This window comes from Pempheris klunzingeri, chromosome 8 (assembly GCF_042242105.1).
Source record: "Pempheris klunzingeri isolate RE-2024b chromosome 8, fPemKlu1.hap1, whole genome shotgun sequence".
NCBI lineage: Eukaryota > Metazoa > Chordata > Actinopteri > Acropomatiformes > Pempheridae > Pempheris > Pempheris klunzingeri.
In genome coordinates, this window is record NC_092019.1 from 6,449,458 (window position 1) to 6,472,068 (window position 22,611).

Genomic DNA, 22,611 nt, shown 5'->3' on the forward strand with positions numbered 1-22,611 from the left:
CACAGCAGCTGGATTTCCGGCTCCAAGTTTCAAAAATAAAAGCCTCTGTTTGGGATGTGTTATTTTCATGACTGATACAATGTTCTGCAAATAACAACACTAATAACAATGGCACATATATTAACAACAACAATAATAATTACATAACTATAATAAGTACTTATATATAACAATAATATGTGATATTACTTATAACTAACGACTGCATCAACTGACCATAACTCAGGAATTTAAATTTCCCATCAAAAACTCCTTCCTTCATTAGCTAATCATTAACTGCAACTGTGACTTTAATCTTAATATTACCATGGCTGCATATAACTATTATTTTCATGATCAATTCATCTGTTAATCATTTTCCACATTTGTCTATACAACACAAGACGTCACAAACATCATAATGCTCCAGAGCCAAACGTGACACATTCAAACGGCTTGTTTTGTCTGACCAGCAATCCTAAACTCAAACACACTGAGTTTAGTATCATAGAAGAGAAAGAAGAAGAGCAGATCATCACATTTGAACCGTTAGTTTGGCAGTTTAATGGTTTCACCTCTAGATGTTAATAATGTTTAAAGTTGTTGCCGTCTGTCTCTGCCCACATTGTTCCCACTGTTTCTTTATCTACCAAAGCTGTTTATTCATTCTCACAGACTCATAGAATGACGTTCAGTGTTACATTATTTCACCTTCTCCAAAATAACCTACAGGGTTTAAACCACGTGCACTTCATACGTTTTGCCTTGATTTAGTACGGCAGGTTTTCTGCAGGTCTTTAAACGGCTTTGGTTTAATATCCAAGAACACGTGGTGAAAAATCTGCAAAGAGCTTGAGTTAAGCTGCTTTTCCTATTAAGATTATTTCACCACATTTACATTCATTGTTAATAACAGCCTCATTATCAGGGCAGTGCTGTGCAATAGCTCAATGCTTTTATTTTTACAGTGAGCTTGGGACACATCCGGTGCTAACTGTGCTCTCTTGACGCAGTTGGCCTATTGTCTGCTCCTGTGTGTGGGGGGGGTCACCCCGCCCTGACGAGCCCCTGCATCCCAGTGAAAGCAGTGGCTCAGTGTGATGAACACCCTGTCCACTGGTGAGCAGCGCTCAAACAACCACAAGTCTGCAGGACATCAAACTGTCTCTCATCCACAGGACGTGGCGCTTATTTGTTCAGCTCTGCGAGATTAAAACCAAAATAAATAGATTTTTTTTTTTTTAAAACACCCTAAACGTCGCTGGTTGAGAGCAGGTCCCAGATGACCTGAGCTCACACTGACAGGATGGGGACAGGGGGGGACACACATGCAGGGGTGACATGTCTACTCACTCTGGAGCAACTTCGGAAGTGCAGGAGGACGTTCATCTTGAAATCCACTGTTTGGGAGCTGTTTGTCGAGCATGCCGAGAGGAGGACGTGGACCACTTGGAGAAGAACGGATTTCAGGAAAGATCCCGTAGCTCACATCAACATAGGTGCTCCCCCCACCCCGTCCCTTCTCTCCTCTCCTGTCAAATCGCCAATCAAATCCTGCAAGTCTCCTCCTCAACAGGTGACAGTCTGTCCAGGCCGATGAGAGCTGGTGTATTTAAGCAGGATGACGGGATGAACTGATGATCTGTATTTAATCTATGTCCCGGTGCTGGGCTCTAAAGTCCTCACTGCAGACATGGCTACTGCAAGTTAAGGGCGCGCTCCCGCGGCTTTATGGAGCGCGCATTAGAGCAGGGGTGTTTGTTATTATAGAGCTGAACTGGTGTGGGAATACTAGTCCACTGCAGGCACTATTGTTGCTGGGAAATGTTAAATAGGTTTTCCCCGTGTCCTTTAATCCCACACAATCATTAACCATCAATCCTACAGTCAGGTCAGTGTGATAACTCCTGCAGTGAAGTAACACAGGGGGCATTCGTTGGTTCACTGGTTCGCTGTGACCTCTGATGCACCTCAAGAGCCCCTGCAGTCCTCAGAGTCCTTTTTTGTCCGCTGCTGCATCAGAGAAACATATCATCTCTGCGCGCACTTCCAGCCTGGTTATTAGTCTCTTTAAGAACATCATGCAAGCGTGACTTATTCTCCCACAGGCTTGATTTGTATTATATAATACTTCCACACGAGACCCATTATAATCCCAGAGGATGTGACTGTCCCATCCTCTTGTGTGGACGCGTCTTCTAAAAAGGCTTTAGCATCTTAAAAACGCAGCCAAAATCAACATGAAATCATATTTATTCTTGGCGGCCAAACAAACCAGACCTCTCACTGTCGCACTTTCACTCTTCTGAACTGCAGAGGATAACAGAGGATGTGGCAAATCACTAAATGTTCCAGCTACAATATGAAACTGAATGGCACAATCAGACGATGTACAGTTGCCTTGTTCAGATCATCAAACACTAAAGGTTCACTGTAAAAACACACAGCTGACAGAAACCCAACAGCTTAATGAAATGTTATTTAGCAGAAATCTGCAACTACAGTACATCTCTAACTGGATCTCACAGCTGTCCGCCCCCTTCCTTCATCAACCTCAGTCTTTGACCAGGACGTTCGGACTCCACACTTTATTGTTTTCTATCTTCCGACGTGTTCTCCATTCGTCCGGCTCAGCTGTGCGTGGCTGCAGCGTGGTGCTCTGGGTGGGGGCTGCTCTCCTCGGCCCGGTCCGGCTGGGGATCGTCTCTCACTTTGACAGCGTGGAGGGCGTAGTTGATGGCGGTGCTGTTGGTCCAGCTCCAGGCTCCTGATACGGGGTTGTACAGCATTCCTTGGACAGACTGCACCGAGAAGCCATCTGACAGAGGATGAAAGTGATGTGGAGACTTATTTCTTATTATTTTAAAACATTTTAGTGCACTTTAACTGAACTGTCAGTAAGGAAAAATAATAACCCTCAATTTATCCGGCTCAGGTAAGAGGGCAGTGAAATATTGCTTTACTCAACATATTTATTCATGATTTAAACCAAAACCCTCAGGATGAGCCAATCAGTGCTTGCTATTGCAGAAAAAATAAAAATTAATTAAGCTTACAGACTGAGCCAGTCTCTAATTGAGGTGTTTCCATGATTCATTTCTATTCTTACTGAGCACTTCATAATGTGCTGTGTAGTGTTAACAGGGGGAACCACTGTGTGGAAATCAGAGGGACTTACTAGACTCCAGGAGGCGCTCCAGCTCCACTGGGCTGATGAACTTTTCCCAGTCGTGCGTCCCGCTGGGAACAATGCGCAGCAACTCCTCGGCTACAACAATCCCCAGTGCGTATGACAGGTTGGTTTTATTAATAGTAGTGATGAAGAGCGAGCCGCCTGGCTGCACATAGCAAAAAAAGAACAGCTTTAGTTTAAGAAATATTAAAGATTTTCAGTTATTACTGCTAATATTGCTTTAGATTTTACAATGATAAAACATCCCCACTGTTCCTATGTGCACAAGCGAGGCACTACCTGAGTAATGAGGGTATTTATAGGATGGATTTAGAGCTTTCAGTGCAGATCAGAAAGCACCCGTGCCAAACCTCAAGGTTCAACCTCGGTCAAGATTAACAAAATGAACAGGCGGGGAGGTAGAAGGAGAGAGGACGAGGCCAGAGAGTGAAAGAGGTGGAAAATAAAAGAGCTAGAGTGCAAGAGTGCAGTTCTTCTTTAAAATGAACAAACACAGTACAAGAAGTCACATTAAAGCGTCCCTTAGGTGCCCTGAAGCAAGACACATTTAAAGGGTTTTTTTTTGTAAAAGAGCAGAAGCAGAGATTTGGGTGAGAAAAAGAGAAAGTTGAGTCTAAACCAAATGCAGAGGCATTGAATGAAGAGGAGTCTTTTTTTCCCCTCTTAACTCCTCTGGCCCATGGACCTATGAGATTACCATCATCTGGTCTGCGTACTGACGTACAGCTTTCACTGATGCTCGATGGAAACCCGTGCACATAAAAACACATGCTAACCTATTCCCTGTGACGCATGGCGGATGAAAAAGACAACAAAATCACCATATGCACATCAGCACACGCTCAGCTGAACACACAGACACATACTGTATTGATGCAGAAATATCTGACATGAGCTAACAGCTGGAGGAACACACACACAAAATCCCGGGACACACCTTCAGCACGAGGCTGCAGCAGAGGGCGAATGTTTCCAGGTCGGCCAGATGTTCCACCACCTCAGATGCTACGACGGCATCGAACTGGCCCGGCCCCTGCCCCTCCTCTCCTCCTCCTCCTCCTCCTCCCCCCTCCTCCTCAGCTGAGAGCTCCTCCAGAGTGCAGGCCCGGTAACAGACTCGGTCACGAAGGTCGGGGTCATAGGACGAATGCAGCTGGGCTGTGCCGATGCTGTCTTCTACTGGATCTATACCCAGCACACCGGCTCCCAGGCGGCCCAGAGGCTTGTGAAGGACGAGGAGGGTTGAGGGGAAATGACAAGTGTTTTAAAATGGCTCGATAAAGCAAAACTTGGCAACTTTATTCTATATTATGGAGAACTGTCTTCGGCTTAAATAATTAAAGATGATAAATGATGAGGACAAACAGTATCAAAAAAAAAAAAAAAAAAAGTGCTGTGAAAATAAAAAGGAAGACAGGAAGACACTAGATAAATTACAAGTCGGCTACACATTCAGCTCACTAATTGCATTTGGAAAGAAAGACTGACTGTGCACATTTGAATAGATCTTACGTAGCTGCTGAAGACAAAGAAATCTAAAAAGCAGGTGCAAAGTGTTGGAGGGATCACTTACACTTACAATCTGGAAAAGCTTTGCTCATTACACTTCATTCATTCATTCATTATCTGACTTTCAAAGTAGAAACAATCTATGTGTGGCTTTCTTATAAATGTAGTCAGTATTTTAACATGGCCATCAATCACAGCTAAAAAGATATTTAAAACTACATGCAGTTTCAACAGAGGATCCAGAGATTGTCAAAGCTTGCATCTCAGATATGTCTTGTTTTTAAATTCATGAAATTTCAAAGATGTGGTCACTGAATGCTTTTTTTTCTCCCCAAAATAATGAAAAGTGATCCTCAGTTCAGTCCACGTTGGCTGCTGTTGTGCTGACTGTGTGAAGAGACCCGGAAAAGTCAACTCAGTATAGAAAAACACATGTAAAAGCACTTGTGAACTGGTGATAAGCAGTTGGATGTGCGCTCTAATGCCCTCTTCTGGACAAAGTTTAACCCACAGCCTCTTGTGGTGAGGTGCACTTGCTTGCCCAGGGGGGCGATCTCCATCCTCCCACAGCTGATCCCTTCTGATGGGAAGGGTCGAAGTGACAAGACACCCTGAGACACAAACACAGCTGCAATCTTAACAGACACTTTTTGGGCTTTTTTTTTTTTTTTTTTTGTGTGTGTGTCTGCGTCTGTGTCTGAACACGACAGCCTGTGTGACAGCGCCGTATAAATACAGGACCTGATTTTGTCTTCTCAAATCACACAACGCAGCTGGTATGTCCTCGGTTCAAATGAAGGCAGAGACAGAGGGCCTGTCTTGGCTGCCCAGATATCACCACTAACAAACAGATAAACAACTGTAAACGACCAACTGTCCCTTCCACCAAACTGAGACCAGTCAGATCACAAGGGAACGGGAATTAGGCTGACGTTTAAATGTTTTTCGGGGCACTGGTATGTATGTGAAAGGACGGGCGCTATAATGCACTGAAAGCAGGATCTTATAATGCAACAGATCTGGAAAGAAAGGACTCCATTTGATGTGAAGGGCAGCAATTGAAACTATTGGGAATGGACAGAGAAAGTATAGGGGGAAGATGTTTTTGTCTGCATGTTTCTCACGCACACATTTACCTCGGTGAGCAGGCCTCCCCCACAGCCCACATCCAGTATTCGGAGTCCTGCGAGCGGTTTCCCAGGATGACGCGCTCTGTGCACATTCAGCAGATTATCCCTGAACAGGTAAATGAGCAATGAGTTAAACCTCCAATTAAAAGATTTCTCCCATGACCACACTTGTTCTCCTCTTACTCTACAACACACACACACACACACATCATGTTACCATCCCAGAGAGTCTTATCTAAAGTGAAAGGAAAACATCCCCATCCTACATAATGCTGCTTATCATAAGGAGCTGTACAGGAGCCTGCAGACCAAGAGGACATCTACATTTTCTTTACCCCATCCACCCCCGCTACACCGCGAGCTACAGAGTGAGCCAGCTAACAACCACATGTCCTCTGGCTACAAATTCATCCCCACGTCGCTCCCGTGTTCCTGCAGCCTGCCTACCTTCCCTGCTTCCCTCACGCACTGTCTGACGTGTGCCTGCCTCAGGCATTAAACATGCAGAACAGGCCGGGATCTGGGTATGCATCGTCCTCATTAAAGCTCTGCTGGGGTGCAGGAGCGTTCGTGCAAACTGTGAAGGACTGAAGATTAGGTGTTGGCAGACGTCCACCTAACTAGCTGTAAAACCCCACCACCGTGCGGAAAGACGAGGACAGAAGCTACTTAGCCATAGTGTGAGTGGGATGTCGCACCACCTCTGCAGGATGAACTATTAATAATGTACGGTTTGCAGGAGTGTCTGAGTTTATCTATATTTAAAGATATATTTAAATATCTAGAAAAAAAAAAAAACGTTCTTCAAAGTGAGGATTGGCTGTATCGTGGTAAGACTGTCAGAGTCTAAAAGGTACAGCAGCAACAGCAGCGATGGTGCTGCGTCTCATTTAGACACACCCCGAGGGCAGAAACACACAACAAATCAGCCACACTCATACACTGGCACTGGATCTGTCATACTGTCACCACAAACACACATCATCATCACCACAACAGGAGCACGGGGGGGAGGGGGAGGGAGAGCAGGAACGGGCTCTTGGCTGGATGGGTAATGTAATGGTTATCTAGTGGGGCCCCTGCAGCAGATCTTATCAATCAAAACAGCCGCAGCCAGACCCAAACACATGCACGTAGGGGCAGCTGAAACGTTATTGGCTGAAAATGTGCTGATGTGTGGAGGAATCCTGTCGCTTCGGGTTTCTGTTACTTCAGTGCATCCCTGATGTGTTCTCGGCCCTAAAACACCACAAGGCTGCAGCTCCTCCAGGTCATGTTTTGACACGGTTGCTTGACGCCTCTGCCAGTCACCTCCCCGTGGCCACTCTGACTCAGGCCTGACATCTTTGGCATTTCAATAAAAGAATGTATAATTGAGTGCGTATTGTGTCCAAACACACACCGTATAAAAGGCACCCTCAGGTCATTCATGGCATGAAGAGCTGCAAACTCTCCCTGTTCGTCCCACCACTTGCTGGCCAGTGACTGGAACCTCCTCACCTCGTCGGGGTCCACTGTGGTTTGAGAGGCAGGCCGAGCACTGCGTGGCAAAATAGACAGGAGCACATCAGCGCTGTAGCAGTTTGGGTGGGTATCTCTAACAGAGAGACTTCCCAGTCACAGGTCAGAGGTCAGGATTACAAACTATTCTGTTCTTGAACTATTCTAGTTGTGTTATTCTGTATTTTTGTGTGCTTTCATTCTGCTTTAATGATATTTTCAACATAACCTCAAGGATTCCTCGAGATTTAAATAAAAGCTGAATAATTAGCCTGAGGCAAAACCTGACATTTAAATTTAAAGTGTGCAGTATACAAACATGCGGGAAAAAATGTCTTAATATGCTACTAAACCTTCCAGTTGGTGTTGAAATAACCAGTCCACTGGGAGAAGAAAGAACAGTTTGATGATCCATAGTGTTCTAAGGGGTCACTTTAAGCATGTTTGTGTGATAATGGCATCTTCCTGGAAATGTACCACGTCCTCTGATGTGAAACGGACCATTTACAGAGCTGTTTCCAGCATTTTAAAGGCCAAATCTGCACCACAGGGTGTCTCTAACAGCAGGACACAACAGGCACTGGTTCCTCTTTATTCATAAAAACCCTTCATGGCAACTTGTCATCATACGTCCCCTCCTGAAATTGGCCCCATGGTCATTTTTTCACATGTTCAAATGATCGTCTGATGACTGAAGTCCTGCGTACAATTACTAGATATGAGAAAACTGCTTTTAGTTTTAGTGCTGCACACTCCTGGAATATTCTCAAACACACATTAAAAGGTGACACAGTCCCACTTATAGGTCAGAGGTCAGGATTACAAACTATTCTGTTTTTGAATGCAGCTATTGTAGTTGTGTTGTTTTCTTTCTCATTCTGTATTTTCGTGTGCTTTCACTCTGCTTTAATGACATTTTCAACATAACCTCAAGGATTCCTCGAGATTTAAATAAAAGCAGAATAACTGAAAGTTAAATGAAGGCAAAAACTGACATTTAAAGAAGTGAAGTATACAAAGATGCATCTTAATATGCTACTAAATCTTCCAGTTGGTGTTGAATTAACCAGTCGACTGGGAGAAGAAAGAACAGTTTGATAACCCATTAACCCTTTCAGTCATGTTTCAAGCAACAACAAAAAAACATTTTCTGGTTTCTTAAAATGTTATTTTGTCCATTTTATGTCACTTCAAATTAAAAATTAGGAGGTTCTGCTCTGTTGGTTGGATAAAGCAAACCAAACAGCTCTGGCGAACTGATCTGACATTTTATATAGCAATCAATTCACCGAAAATTGAATCTGCGTGTTAATCGATAATGAAATCGACAACTGAAGCCTCTGAGCAGATAACAGTCACGGTGCTGCACTTACAGACCAAACTCGTGCTAACAGCTGTTTGAGTGACTTAATGTGACCTTGTTGTGATCCGGCAGCTTCCACAGATTGTAGATTTAAGCTGTGTCGCCTCACCAGCAGGTCCAGAGCCTCAACTGTTCCCTGTAGCTGTTGTACCTGATGTGACAGGGCGCGCTGGGTGTCAGGCTCTCCGGACGGCCGCTCCTCTGCAGCCACAGTGTCCGCTGTTTGCGCACCGCGCTCCAGCTGCAGCCGCTCTGGCTCTGCGCCACACCGAGGACCGACGACGGTTTACGGCTGTACAAGCCTAACATGAGGCGGCAAAACTTATTGGAGTACATGCTGTCATGCCAGGGCAGCAGAGAGTCACTGTAAACCTCTCCACCACAGCACGGTAGTCTGTTTGACCTGACGGTACTCTACTCTTTTCTGTCCGGGTAGAAACAACAAGCACTCCTAGTTCCTGTTTGAAAGTTGCTGGTCCCGACGGGAAACACCGGACTTAAAGCTGGGACAGATATTGTATTTATTGATATTACGGTGTAAAAAACATTCACGATGACTGTTTTAATGTTTGGGTTCTGTCACTGACTATGATCTGGATAAACATCATCCCCATATTCAGTCATTGTTGCTGAACTAGCGGCAGATTTGTGTGAAGTGTTCATGCAGTTTGGCCAACTGTGCCCCTCCAAGGTTCATTAACACCCTGTGTGTTCACTGTAAGCAGGTTTGTGTGATAATGTCCTCTTCCTAAAAGTGTACCATGTCCTCTTTTAAAATTTAAAATGCGGTTTCCAGAATTTTATAGGCCAAATCAGCACCACAGGTTTTTTTTTTTTTAAGCACAAAAGCCTTGAGCTGCACTGGTGTGTGTGGGATGTCATTTCCACCTCCATGTTTTGTTTTTGACTGCAGTCCTCAGAACTGAAGTCACGAACCACCGTGAACCCACAGAGAGCAGTAGCAGCTCTGTCAGACGTGATTCTGTCGTTACTTAGAAATATAACATTTTGAATCTTTGGGATGTGTTAAATACTGATGTTTGCTACGAAAAGTCGCACTAAAGTCAGAGACAGTGAGGCAAGACAAGGAACAAACTGTTTTATTGGACATCATACATTGTGTGGAGGAAAAAAGTTAATCCTGTTATGTTTTAAAATGATACAACTTGAATTTTTAGTGTCCACAGAGTCTTATTAAGTTTTGTGTGATGATACAAGTGAAAACTCCTACCATTCAAAAAGTCTTGTTCTTCAGTCACACTTTAAAAATAACAACATATTTACAAAGATGAAAGAAATGTATGAGGGGGTTCACCTACACAACTGCCTCTATAATGAGACAAGCCTGTTCAACTCATGGAATTTAAAATGGTATCGTGCACAGATCAGGAGGTTAACTGTGCTCCTCAGCGTCTGCTACGACGGGAGGGGGATGTTGACCTGAAAGAGAGGCGTGGACATAACATTAATACTGCACCAATGGCACCTACCCACTCAGACTATAAAATACAAACATGCACAAACAGCCCCCTGCAACCACACACACTGTACTGTACAACTAATTTTCTGCAGAGAAGCAAATCTACCCTGCAGTGCAGAGTAAGGCCTTTTAAGTCCCTTTAGTCTGGGTTTCACATTTCAGCTAGAACAGAGGTCTGGATTCTACTGAGGTAACAGGAGGAACTACTGAAACTTCATGCGACTATTGTTAGGAATTCAGAAATGGTAATTTTGTATCTGATAGACAAAACCATCAAGTATTAAAACTTTTTATTGAGTTGACCGTACACAGTTAAGCAGGTGAGTGAGTTGACAGTACATTTTCACAACATTCGGTCAACAGTTTTCATAATATTCCTGTTTAAAGTTATTTAAAATCTATTGATTAAAAAGGACTCCAGAGAAATCACAATGAGACATACAATGAAAACATTCAGTAGGAAAAAAAAAGAGAAAAAAACGAATACTACCTTGATCGCGACTTAGACTTGTGTTTGCGGCTTGCCTTCTTACCAGACTTGTGAGATTTTTCCGTCGACCTTGAGCGACTACGTTTGGATTTTTTAGATTTCTTTTCTTTGCTAACTTCAGGGGTAGGGGATCTACTTGAGTCAGAGTCTGAGCGCTTCTTGCTACCTTTGGCGGAGCCCTTCTTGCTGGCTTTGCTGTCCTGCCGAGAGTGCTTGTCACTCTGAGAGTCCGTGAATGAGTCACTCTCTTTCCTTTTCTTTGATTTACCGTTCTCTTCTGTAACTACAGAGCTTCCTTTTTCTTTATCCCTTTCTTTCTCTTTGGCCTTTGGCTTTTCTTTCTTTTTATCTGACTCTTTCTCCCTATCCTTATCCTTCTTTTTCTTGTCTTTCTCATGGCTGTGACTCCTTTCCCTCCTCCTCTCTCGGTCTTTGCTGGAGGCCCTCTGCTTGTATTTGCTGCTGCGACTATGACTGCCGTCTCTGCCATCCCGGCTCCTTTTCCTCTCCTTATCCCTTTCTTTCTCCTTTTCTCTGTCTCTGCTGCGACTGCGGCTGTCTCTGGCCCTGGCTCTGCCCCTGTCTCTCTCTCTGGATCTGGATCTACTCCTGCGGCTCCTGCGCTCCCTGGAGTCGCTACGGTCTTTCTTGTGGCGACCTGATCTCTCTGCGCTGCTCCTCCTCCTGTCCCTGCCCTTGTCACTACGCTCACTGCGATGCCTGTGTGAACTGTGGCTGCGGCTGCGCTGGCGAGCCTTGTGGGAGGAGGACCGGCTACGCCTCCTCTTCCTTTGTGGGGAGGAGGATCGGGATGAACTGCGGGAAGATGCTGAGGAGGAAGAGGAGGAGGACGAAGAACGGCGGCTGCTGTGGCTGGAGGAGGAGCGAGAGCTGCTGCTGTGACAGTCTGCAGGAGAATCGCTGCCACCTCGCCCTGATCGCTCCTTCCCTCTGCCTGAGTGTTTGCTCTCACTACCCTCCTTCTCACTACGGGACCTACGCCTCTCTACCATGGGCTCCGCCTCCCTGTCTTTTACTTCCTGTTTGTGTGGGTTCTCTGGCTGGCCCTCATTATATTCCCCCTTTTCTCTGCTCAATCTCTCCTTCACCATCTCTTCTGTGGAAACAAACAACAACGTTAAAAATGAGGTGCTGTACAAACTAGGAACACACTACACAAATTTCACACTAATTGGGGTTGTAATTTTCAATGATCAAGAGGAGATCAAGTCAGAGCCAGTTTTGATCTTTTAACCTCTGATCAAGCTGTGAGAATTTGCATAGATTTAAATATATTTGCAATTTAATTCCAGACAACACCTTCCTTTGTTATTGGACTTTAACTCAAATGTGAAAGGAAGCAGAAAAACCTAATAAAGTCGGTTCTTTGAACACTTTAAGGCATTGGAGTCAAGCAGTGTCGTGTATTCAAAGTCTAAATGAGCAAAAACACATCATGTCTTACCGCGTGCAAGCAGAGCCTCTTGTGCTTGTTTCTCTTGGAGCTGGAGCATCTCCCGCTCTTTGCGGCGGAAGGCGTCCTGCTTCTCCCGGATACGATGCCGCAACTCCTCCTCATCTGTGTCGGAAGACTCAGACCCACGCACGCTGCGATCGTCCTCATCCTCACTCTCATCTGAACCATAGTCACCAAGCCCACCTGCCACAACAGAGCCCCCAGGAGGTTGAGTGTTGGAAAGCATTAAGATTCATTCTCACAATCAGGTTTCACTATTGAAAGCCCTCAATCCCAACCCATGGTCCCAGTGGAAGGCACTTAATCCTGCATAACCTTATATTTCACACTCATGTACCCCCTAAAAAAAACTAAAACAGAGAGCCCTAATAGAACTAAACTAATAGAATTACTTTGTATTCAAGAGCATGCTGTTCATCAAATTACAGAACTAAACCCAAACTAGTCACTGAGATGCTTCTTTTTAAATTAATTCATTCATTTGGGTGGAGAGTTTTTCAGACGTTCCTAACACCCCGCCATATATAAATAATTTCCTTCCCTCCCCCCGGTGACAGAAAAAGGGATACTCACTGAGACCAGTCAGAGAAGCCAGTGCACTTGACTGTGCCAGCTGTTTTGCAGGAGCTTTGATTCACATCAACAACAGGAACAACATGTTAAAACACATACTGCCATTTTCTCAAAGGCAAGAGAGTCGCTAGAGAGGGGAGTCACAGATAAAGCACTATTCACAAGAGCTGCCAGTGGTAACAAGAGGAAAAAAAACAAAAAGAAAAAAAATGGAGAAAAGAGAGAGGGTTAACAAACAAATTCTGCCATACAATCCAAGTCAAACAGACGCACAGGAGGGAAAGAACCAATCTGTACTAATGCACAGTCACTTCAAGGTAGTCACTTGTATTGGTTTGTATTGGTGGATGCTGGTCAGAGTCAGTGCTGAGACTTTATTCAGGTCATATCTACAGTCTTTCAGCAGGACCTTCAATTCCATGTACCAGAAACATGGCTCTGCTCTCTTCTGATGCATTAGCAGAGAATGGTTGAAAATGTATATCAGACATACTCCCATGTTTGCAACTCAATCGCCCTAGCTTACAGGGCATAATTGAGTTTAATTGAAGGAGATCATTATGCACATTATGGATTCTCTTCAGATTTAAACATAATGTCTTGGTAACAAGCACAGATGATGCATAAACTGGAGAAGATAAGAACAGACCTCGAGTGGCTTTCCGGTGAGCGTCTTTGGCCACATGCGAGATCTCCTCATTAGTGACCTCAAGAAGGATCTCTGTCAGAAGTGTTTTTGTGATGATCATCTAAAGACGGGAAAAAAACTTATTGTTGGACATATTTCAAATAAATAGTCACATTAACAGCAGAAGGAATAATCTGAAGAGTCAAACTGACCAACTGGAATTCCTTTTCCTCCTCGGTCATTTCAGGTTCACTGTCCTCTGCAGGAGGGGATGGGCTTCGGCCAGAAAACTCTTTCTTTATGGAGGTCTTTTCTTCATCACCATTGTCATCATTCCCCTCATCATCACTGTCCTGATGTAAACAAAACACAAAGACTAAAATTCAACCAACAAAAACAGCAATGTGTGCATCATTTGGAAAGGCAATCAATGCTACAGTGCTGAGGTCATGACCTTCGATGTACTGTCATCACTAACAAAGTGAAAACCATTTTGACTGTCAACCATTTTTCTTGTCAAGGCCAGAAATGGGCTGCTTACAAATTTACTCCTGCGGGGCACGCGTGGCCCATCTCCCTCTTCGTCTGCATCATGCTCTTTGCCATCGTCTTTTGCCATTTTTGCACGCTCCTTCTCCATTCGTTCTCGCTCTAGCTTCTTCTGCTTCTCTCTGTCCATCTTTTCAAGGCCCTCTCGGATCCATGCAGGTAGGGTGCGTCTTTTTACAGCATCTGAAGGTGAAATCCAAGGTCAAAATGAATTTTCCAAATACTGCCAGGCCATAAGATGCACAAACTCATGCAAATCCTTGCATTCTTGTTTACGACAACTTTTAAAATGACCCAACAGTTTCCTGAGCTGAACTGAGATTTGTGCCATTATACAGTGTTCCATCTATTTTCATTATCGGTTAATCTGCTCACAATTTTCTTGATTACTCATTTGGTTTAACAGAGTATCAGTTCCCCAAAGCTTGAGCTGTAATTGCTTGTTCGAAATATCCCGAAACAAAGATATTCCGAAAAACAGTAAATCATCACAGCTAAAAAGCTGACTGGGATGGTAACTGATACATAAATGCAAAAAAACCAAATGGGACTTAATAATAAAAACAGTTCTTATAAAGCACTTTTTATTTGGTCTGGTTGCAAGTCAGTTTATCTAATAGTCAACACAAAACACTTACCTAGCGTTGCTGGGGCCTCCTGTTTAACAGGGAGCTGGATAGGGGATCTGGGCCTGTCTCTGAACCCGGGTGGTCTGGTATCTCGTCTGTTCTGAGGAGGACCTTGCCAGTATGGTGAGTGGAAGCCAGTGGGTGCTGGGGCGAAGGACGAGGCAGCGCCATGCTGTAAAGACACGGCACAAACTGAAAATTAAAGGCAGCTCAAAGTACAGAAGGTCCTCTCTTAGTTCCCATCATGTGGCATTTCCTGAGCGTGGGGTTGTTGTCGTCTTGCCCCTGATTAGGTTAGCAAACATTCATCCATCACTCCTGACTGTGCTAGAAAGTATGCTCGTTTTTAAATAGGAAAAAAAAGTCAGCTAGTAAAGAAATACCAAACCATGCTGGATCCTCAACAAGCCAACACTTTCCTCTGCACCGCATCAAGAAAGCAATGACTGATACACCTAGATGCTGGGACCCGGCACAGTTTCTATGGATTGCTCCTTCTTGTGTTACTTGGTTGCCACACTAAAACCCAAACGCTTCAACAGTTTCTACTGTAGCATCTGCATACCTGATAATCAAACTGGTTCATGGCCATGGGGGCCATGGCGTAGCTGTCGGGCTGTGCCCCATACCCATGGCTGTTCTGGGGGTAAACCCCGTGGTGGGCTTCAGAGTTGAACTCCACACTGTCCTGGCTGTTGCTGTCCTCACTGGGGTTCACCACATCCATTGGTCCTGATCCTGGAGGGATCCAGGCCTGCTCAGGGGGTGGAGGAGGAGGGGGCTGGCCGTGCATTCCCCATTCTGTCAATGACAACATAATTAATCAACAAAACCCAAGGCGATATGATCATCTAGGTCTAACCAACAAAAGGAATTTCTACTATTTCTTCCTCTCAACATTTGTTCAAGAGGCACTTGGTGTCCACCAGTTACAGTTCATGACAGCATGCACAAGATCACAAAATTGTGTCGTATCTCGAAACAATTCTCTCAGTCTGATAAAAGACAGCAAATCAATACAGAATGCACCAACTTCTTCAAGCACCATTTACAGTAATGAAAAAAAAGAATGGTGGAGAAAAAAAACAAATACATTGAGAAACGTGCTATGGGTCGTGGGTTAAACTTGTACCTGGCTGCCACATTCTGCCAAATGCTGGGTCACCCTGGAAGGTGCCATGGTTGCCCTGTGCGACAGTGTCAAGGCCTGGGATGTCCTGCCCATTGGGCTGAATGTTCTGCTGCTCTGCTCCTGTCGACTCCTTCTGGGCTATCCATGCCTGAGCCAGGGCGGCCCAGTCCACTTGACCTTCACATAGCCCGGAAAAAAACACCCACATATTTAATAAAAACTCCTTCGTACAGAAAGTATTGCAGCTCTGACAAATCTCTAGTTAACAAGGTTGTTTGGGTGGTGGGAAGATGTGCAAAGCAACCCTGCAAATGCACATTACTTTTAGGGGGAAATGCTTTAATGGTGCATGTGCATCACTCACTAACCTGGATCTTGCTGGTGCTGGAAAGACTGCATCCACTGCTGCTGGCTCAGAGGCCACTGCGGCCAGGGCTGTCCTCCCTGGTCCCACATCTCTCTCGCCTGGATTCAAACCTGAAATATCCAGGCCGGCTACATTTAGAATTTCATTTGCATCATCGGTGGCTGTTTTGCTGACATGACAGGAGCTGCTGCAGTTTGTGTGCAATGACGTTACTCTCTAGTCTCGTCTAATGGTCAGAAAGGAGCGAGCGTTATCTTCGATTTCAGTGCTAACGTTACCTCAGGCTGACCGGCTAGCTGCTGGTTAGCAACTCCAGTTAGCCGGAAACCAAAACCGGTTTATAATAGAAAGAAACGCTGAACAGTACAGAGCCTCGGCCCATTAGTGACGCGTGATGTTGATATAAAAATGGGACCGGGGAAATACCAATCTCTAGCTAAAGCTACCTCCGGTCATGCGTTTGTGAGGTCAGGAAGCTCACCCAGGCTAACGCTAGCTAGCTAGCATTAGCTAGCTGAGCTAAAGATGAAAGCTAACAGATAGCAGCGCCAGTATCTTACCGGAAGAGCACAGGTGGCTTTACATTTAGATTAAATTCCGTACAAATGGGAAAGTGTGAGAGAGACTAACATCAGCGTTGTGCTTTGAGTAACATATTCCCCACCTTTTCCACACCGCTTCTCTCCACCGCTGCGGTTCCAAATCAAAATGGCTGTAAGAGTGAACCACTGAGAGGAAGTGTGAGCCCAGGCTGCCTTCACGGGCTGCCGGAAATATCTCACTTCTGAGAGAGGTGCAGAGGTTCTCCAACTAGAGAGCCTTTTAGTCTAAAATATATAAACCACCGACCTGTTTCAGACTAGGATCACTTACTTTTGCTTGTTTTTTAAATGCTACATTTGTAGTTTCCATTTAAGCTACTCATATTTTTCTCATATGTGAATCTCTGACAATGTTAACAGTTTCACCTCATCACACACAAACCTGTCAACAAAAGTTAATTTTTCTTCTAGACTATATATATAGTATATATATATACTATATAACTATAACCATAGTAACTATAACTATACTATACATATGAATCACTCAGTTAATTTAATTTGACTAGTGTTGTTATCAATCAATTTACGCATCCTTTTCCTCTACAAAAAAGGTACATCTATTAGATTTAGTTTATTTTCCCATTCTCGAAGCTAATCTTGGTTGATTTCGTGGTGAATTAATTAAAACATCAGTTACGTATTTGTCGGCAGATTCTTCACCAACGACACCAACTTTATTTCTGTCTTCATTGTGAAGTGGGAACTTACGAGCAGCACTTAAAGGCAGCAATAAAAGAGGTTCAGATGCTGGTGAGACGAAAAAGCACAAAGATGCCGAGCAATTATGATTAGAACAGAAAAAGTGTGTTAAATTCGCTTTAATTGCTGGAATTAAAGTCAATGATGAGAATGGTGTGTTCAATACAAGTTGCATGTCTGCTTATACCTCTTTGATCAATAAACAAACAACACAGACTAATAAAAGTAAACTTAATTAATCTATACCAGCCCTGATTTTGTGATCTAGTGTTATAGCGCCCTGATATATCAAACGTATTAAATGTATTACTGCTGCTACTTCTACTTAGAAAACAGATTTTGGCAACAGGTTCATAGATGTTCATCATCTGATTACTAATAAATAGTAAGTAATTGTAAACAGTACTTTAAAGCATGTTGCAGTACTATTTTCAAACATTTACAGATGAGAGTTAAATCTCTGAATATTATCTTCTTTCCTTCACCGGTGTTGTTTCACACATCCATATACTCATATGCAGATCTGCTGGCTCATCAGCTGTTTTTAGTCTCAGGAAAGATCCGAAATAAAATAGCAGGTTAGTCTTATACATTGTATCTTGTATTTAATAATAAGATCTCTTCTATAATGTTTAGATCACACTGGTGGCTGAACTGAAAAAAGAGCTCACATCTGAGGGGGCTTCTAAAGACATGATTAAGGTGCTGGTGGAGAGAAAACATGCACGGAGGGCAGAAAGTTACTGACACAAGCACACAGTCCTGCACTACAGTCAGTAATGAGGAGGAGAGAAACAGCAAAGATGCAGCTTTTGTTTTTTTTGTTTGGAGGCTCTGGGAGATTGAATTACATGACTTTGGTGAGGCTTTGGAGTTAACTGTTACATCACACTTGATTTATTCTGTAAATACATCAAATCTGCTCATCATATCTCACTTCTTGTGTCAGGTGTGAGAGGGGAGCACCAGCATGAAGATGGAGGATGTTGAGTTGGAAGCCAGAGGGCTGCTCAGTAGAGGTCACCAGAGGTCGTCCCTCCTTGGGTTCAGTGAGCCACATTTGACACACATTTATTTATCAGTTAAAGCACAGAGATTGTGACGTGGTGTTCTGAAATGTTTTTAAAAGCGACTTTGAGTGACTACGGCCTGCAGCCAGCAGCTCCCGTACAGCTTCTGTTTTCCTCCTCCAAACACAGCAACATGCCCTCCCAGCAGCTCGATCAAAATGGCTGTTGGAGCCACGAAAGCCTTTGAGGTCTGGGTCTCCACCGATCTGTCCCGTCAACGGCTTCCACCTGGTAACTCAGCCACTTAACCACTTAACCTACCATGTGTCTGCACTTCTGACAGCACATACCGGTAGAGGGCAGCATTCGTTGGTGTCTTTCCTGGTTATATTTCAATGGCAACGTTTAACACAGCAAAATGTTTTAAAGCCAAGAATGAAATCTACATTGCAGTCAGTGACAGTCCAGGAAAAAGACTCTGCCTACAATGTGAGACCAAGAGCCTGATGTCCAGTTGCTCTGCGGCTCTCGCTGGGTAGCACCATTTTCCTAAAACATGTGTGAAACATATTTCATACATATTCTGTTTTAGGAGAGGGTTCTGTGCAGGTGTCGTCCAGTGCTGTCACGTGTCACGTTGGTGTTAATAAGCAGAGGTGATGTCTACGCACTGTGAGGAGCAGAGCCCGAGGCACGTGCAGCCTAAGTGTGCGGCTGTTTGCACGACGAAATGTGTTGACCGTGCTGTGTATTGAAGCAGGGCCTGTGTGGTGTCGACCTAGGTGAGACTGACAGTGACAAGGGCGTGCATGGTGAGAGCGGTAAAATTTAACCTCCACTGCTGGTAGACAGGTAGATGGTAATGAGCGTTCCAGCATTAGTTTCTTACAACTGTCTCACACAGGGGGAGGGGCGTCTTTCATTAAGTGAGATTAAATCACATCTAATGGTTCAGCAGCATGTCCCCAAGCAAAAAGCCACCCCACACCCCCCACACCCCCCCCCTCCCCTCGCGCTTTAAAAATAGACAAATACATTTCAGAGGGGATTTGCTCTTTTTATTGGTGGCGGCTTGACAACCTGTTTTAATGTTCCGGCAGCATGACTCGGATGTCACAGCGTGTGGGAAGGAGAGGACGTCTAAGGCGATGTTTTTGGACGTTGCCCTTTTCCTGATTCCACACCCACCTCCTCTTCACCAGCTCGCGACATGTTCTGAAGCAGTGCTGCTTTGCACCCGTCAGGCCCGATCACCGGTGAGGATGGGTTGAGTATGGCACCATGGGATCCGCAGTGACAGCGGAGAGTGAACAACATCTCGCTCAGACTAAAAACAGGATGACATCAAGTCCAAAGCAGGAACAACAAAACCTTCTCTCTTGTGATCTCTCTTCTGCTAGTGCTGCAGCACAAGAGGGGCTAAACACACAAAGGGAAAGATGAGCCTCTTAGAATATTCAGTTCATAAATTAGATTTATTTTGATATAATATGGAGTTATACTCATTCCAAATGTTCATGACTGAAATTAAAGAATTTTCTGGAAACAATTATAACTTGAGGAAAAACCCTGCACACCTGAAGCACCATGGTTTTGTATTGTTTCTAGTATGTACAATTACATATACCCTTTTGCCTTTTGCTTACAGTAGGTTTTACTGTACATAAATATGTCGCACATATCGCTCTTTGCATTTGACTATGCATATGTTTTTTTCTTCTGACCATGCACAGGCTTTTTAAACCTGAAGCACAGGCACTAAATCTTTCCGTGTTTCAAAAGAAAAATAATAAACCTCAAGATTCTGATGCATGTCTTCGACCCTTTCCCCTTCTACTGTTTTGGCAAATGTCCAACAAGCAAATAAAATGTTTTCATCTAAAATGTTTTCATAGAAAAAGATGAACAGCTCATTTGACAAAGACATTTCAAGAATAGGCAATACATTCATTGGAACATTAACCCATGCACATTACAGCAAAGATACTTGTTTTTTTTGTTGTTTTTCTTTTTTAAATACAAATATTTTTTGCTCAACCTTGCCGATAGTATTAGGGATTTAAGAATCAGTCTGTGAGAGCTCTGACTATTTGTTGAACATATCAATGGGTTTGTGTGCACGTCTACACAGTTACAGTAGAGCTGAAATACAATCAAGGCAGACAAGGTGCTTTGTTGGTTTGATAAGCATTGACCACATTTGTTTGTGCAACAACACTTGAGAACCAAACAATGACCTTGAGAGAACAAATGTTGAAGAAACTGTATGATAACTGGTTGTGAGTTTGGTTATGATTTTCTGCTCTGATTTGCAGTTGCAAAACTCGTCTTTGGCAAATGTAATTCACTGATAGTCTTACATTTATACATTCTGATGTAAAAAAAGAACAATCAATTCAAAGTAGGCTGTAAAATAAGTGTTGTGCTACTCCCTAAAGGTGCTATGTGTAGCAATTTAAACCAGTATGTCAATGTAAACCACTATAAGCTGTGACAGCACGGTTATTATTTTTATCATAAATAAATAGGGCAATTATTAGGTATTATTACTACTTGAGTTTCTCAAATGTGCAACCATATTTCTCATAGACTCTGTCACCAACGATATTGCTACTTGTCCTCATGCATCCTTTGTCTTTACTGAAAAGGACAAACATGTCTGAATTCATTTTTCTCTTGGCTTTTCTTACCATCTACCGTCTGCCAGAAACAATCAAGTGCGCTTCTCAACAAATCTGAAAAGCCAAGGTTACGTTAATTACACTATAGTACTATAGTACTAACTCAAATTTACCATGGCAATGGTTTACTGATGTGCTAGTGATACAAATAGCACCTTAATTTTACATTCTCCTGTCTCTCACTCACTCGTTACACTCATACATGTGTGTATTTGCATACACACACACAAAATTGACATCAGCTTGTCAGTGCTGGGCGCAGTTTAGCATGCGATCATTCTGCTCATTTCCTGTTAGTTACTGTAGCAAACTCCATGCAGTTAATATCTCAGGCACATGGTCGTGACAGAGACAGACGATAAACTTAGAACAGCTCAGGTCCAGTAACTCTTTTCTCCCGGCCTCTATTTAAAGGGTAGGGTTTTTAAAACAGGAAACATGAATGAAAATCTGTCCAATATCAAAGCAGAAAATAATAATAACATGTGATGTTATCTTTTAGATACCTAAGATGTTTAGACATGCCGATTTTAAGTGAGAATCTGTATACAAAAGACACAACGGCAATTCCTCTCATGTAAGACAAGTGAGTGTGCGTGAAAACTTTCCCTTTTCTTCCCTCCACCCTACTCACAGATACAGTAAGAGGAGCAGCACAGGCATGTACCAAAAACAATACAAAGCAAACCAGAGATCCAGGGAAAAATACTTTTGCTAGTCACATTACAGCAGTTCCTCATAGAAGAGCAGGTATGCCTGAGAGTTGAGTACCCGTGACTCTGGTACCATCTGAACGGTGGTATCACTGATGTACACCCACTGGCCCTGGGAGCTGCTGCTGGCATCCCTCGCACCTGAAACACACACACACACACACACACACACAAAGTGTCACTATCATCGGGCAAAGAGCGTCATTAAGTAGCTACATGGTGCGGTGCCCTCATCCTTTGATGGCAGTCTCTTGTTAAGTCCTGATAAGTGTGATAAAAGTCCAGTACCACTCTTGTTCAGCTGATACGTGGACAGGCAACAACAAAGCTAAAATAATACTATCCAATGAAGAAGATGGACCTAGTCAACTAGCAGGAAGCATTTGTATAAGTCTCAACGTCACAAGGGGGACCAACAGTTGCTCTGTGCTCCCCCCATCGATCAAGCTCCAACAATCGTATCTGAATAGTGAAGAGAGTTCAGAACTGTCGGCTGCTCTATGGTGGCACATAGAAAATCAGTATACAAAAAAAAAAAAAAAAAAAGTATTTTTTCTTTCAAAAATTCAGGATCTCAGTATCTAATTTCACCTTCTCTAAAGCCTAAATTGTAGGTTGTTATGTTGCGGTATTTATTTGGGCTGTCTGCTGTATCCTGGCAGGGTTAACTGTTTGTTTTTGATATGTTTAATTCTTTTGGGAGATTGATATAGAAGATTAAGAAACACAGACAGTTTTTTTGTTATTTTGATGGAGGTTTATCCTGAATATAAAAGGTTGCAGTAATGCAATTTAAGATAAATTGCATAATAAATGTCTTAACTGGGCCTGATTTGGGAACTAGAGAGGGAACTCCTTGTTTTATGTTGCACCTCTCATCCCGATCATTGGGTTATAACAATGG

General features: G+C 43.5%; 3 protein-coding genes across 4 annotated transcripts in view; all 3 read right to left on the reverse strand.

The window, feature by feature from the left end:
* Positions 1-2,245: 2,245 nt before the first annotated feature.
* Positions 2,246-9,048, reverse strand: coq3 (coenzyme Q3 methyltransferase). Its single transcript, XM_070835697.1, has 6 exons — positions 8,826-9,048; positions 7,214-7,351; positions 5,818-5,917; positions 4,110-4,394; positions 3,158-3,317; positions 2,246-2,797 (listed from the first exon to the last, which is right to left on the reverse strand). Exons 1-6 carry the CDS (start codon positions 9,008-9,010, stop codon positions 2,610-2,612), a joined length of 1,056 nt encoding a protein of 351 aa, XP_070691798.1. The 5' UTR covers positions 9,011-9,048; the 3' UTR covers positions 2,246-2,609.
* A 710-nt stretch (positions 9,049-9,758) lies between these two features.
* Positions 9,759-16,725, reverse strand: pnisr (PNN-interacting serine/arginine-rich protein). The gene is made up of 12 exons (XM_070835050.1): positions 16,664-16,725; positions 16,001-16,109; positions 15,633-15,809; positions 15,066-15,301; positions 14,510-14,672; positions 13,864-14,054; positions 13,535-13,675; positions 13,344-13,443; positions 12,695-12,748; positions 12,110-12,304; positions 10,645-11,761; positions 9,759-10,114 (listed from the first exon to the last, which is right to left on the reverse strand). Exons 2-12 carry the CDS (start codon positions 16,086-16,088, stop codon positions 10,081-10,083), a joined length of 2,496 nt encoding a protein of 831 aa, XP_070691151.1. The 5' UTR covers positions 16,089-16,109; positions 16,664-16,725; the 3' UTR covers positions 9,759-10,080.
* Positions 16,726-19,349: 2,624 nt separating this feature from the next.
* Positions 19,350-22,611, reverse strand: part of usp45 (ubiquitin specific peptidase 45) — a 35,504-nt gene continuing 32,242 nt past the window's right edge. For both annotated transcript variants that reach the window (XM_070836121.1, XM_070836123.1), the window contains exons 18-19: positions 21,766-21,848; positions 19,350-19,732 (exon numbers count right to left, since the gene is read on the reverse strand). In XM_070836121.1, coding sequence (XP_070692222.1) covers positions 19,658-19,732; positions 21,766-21,848 — 158 coding nt within the window. In that variant the 3' untranslated portion in view covers positions 19,350-19,657. The remainder of the gene's footprint in view (positions 19,733-21,765; positions 21,849-22,611) is intronic.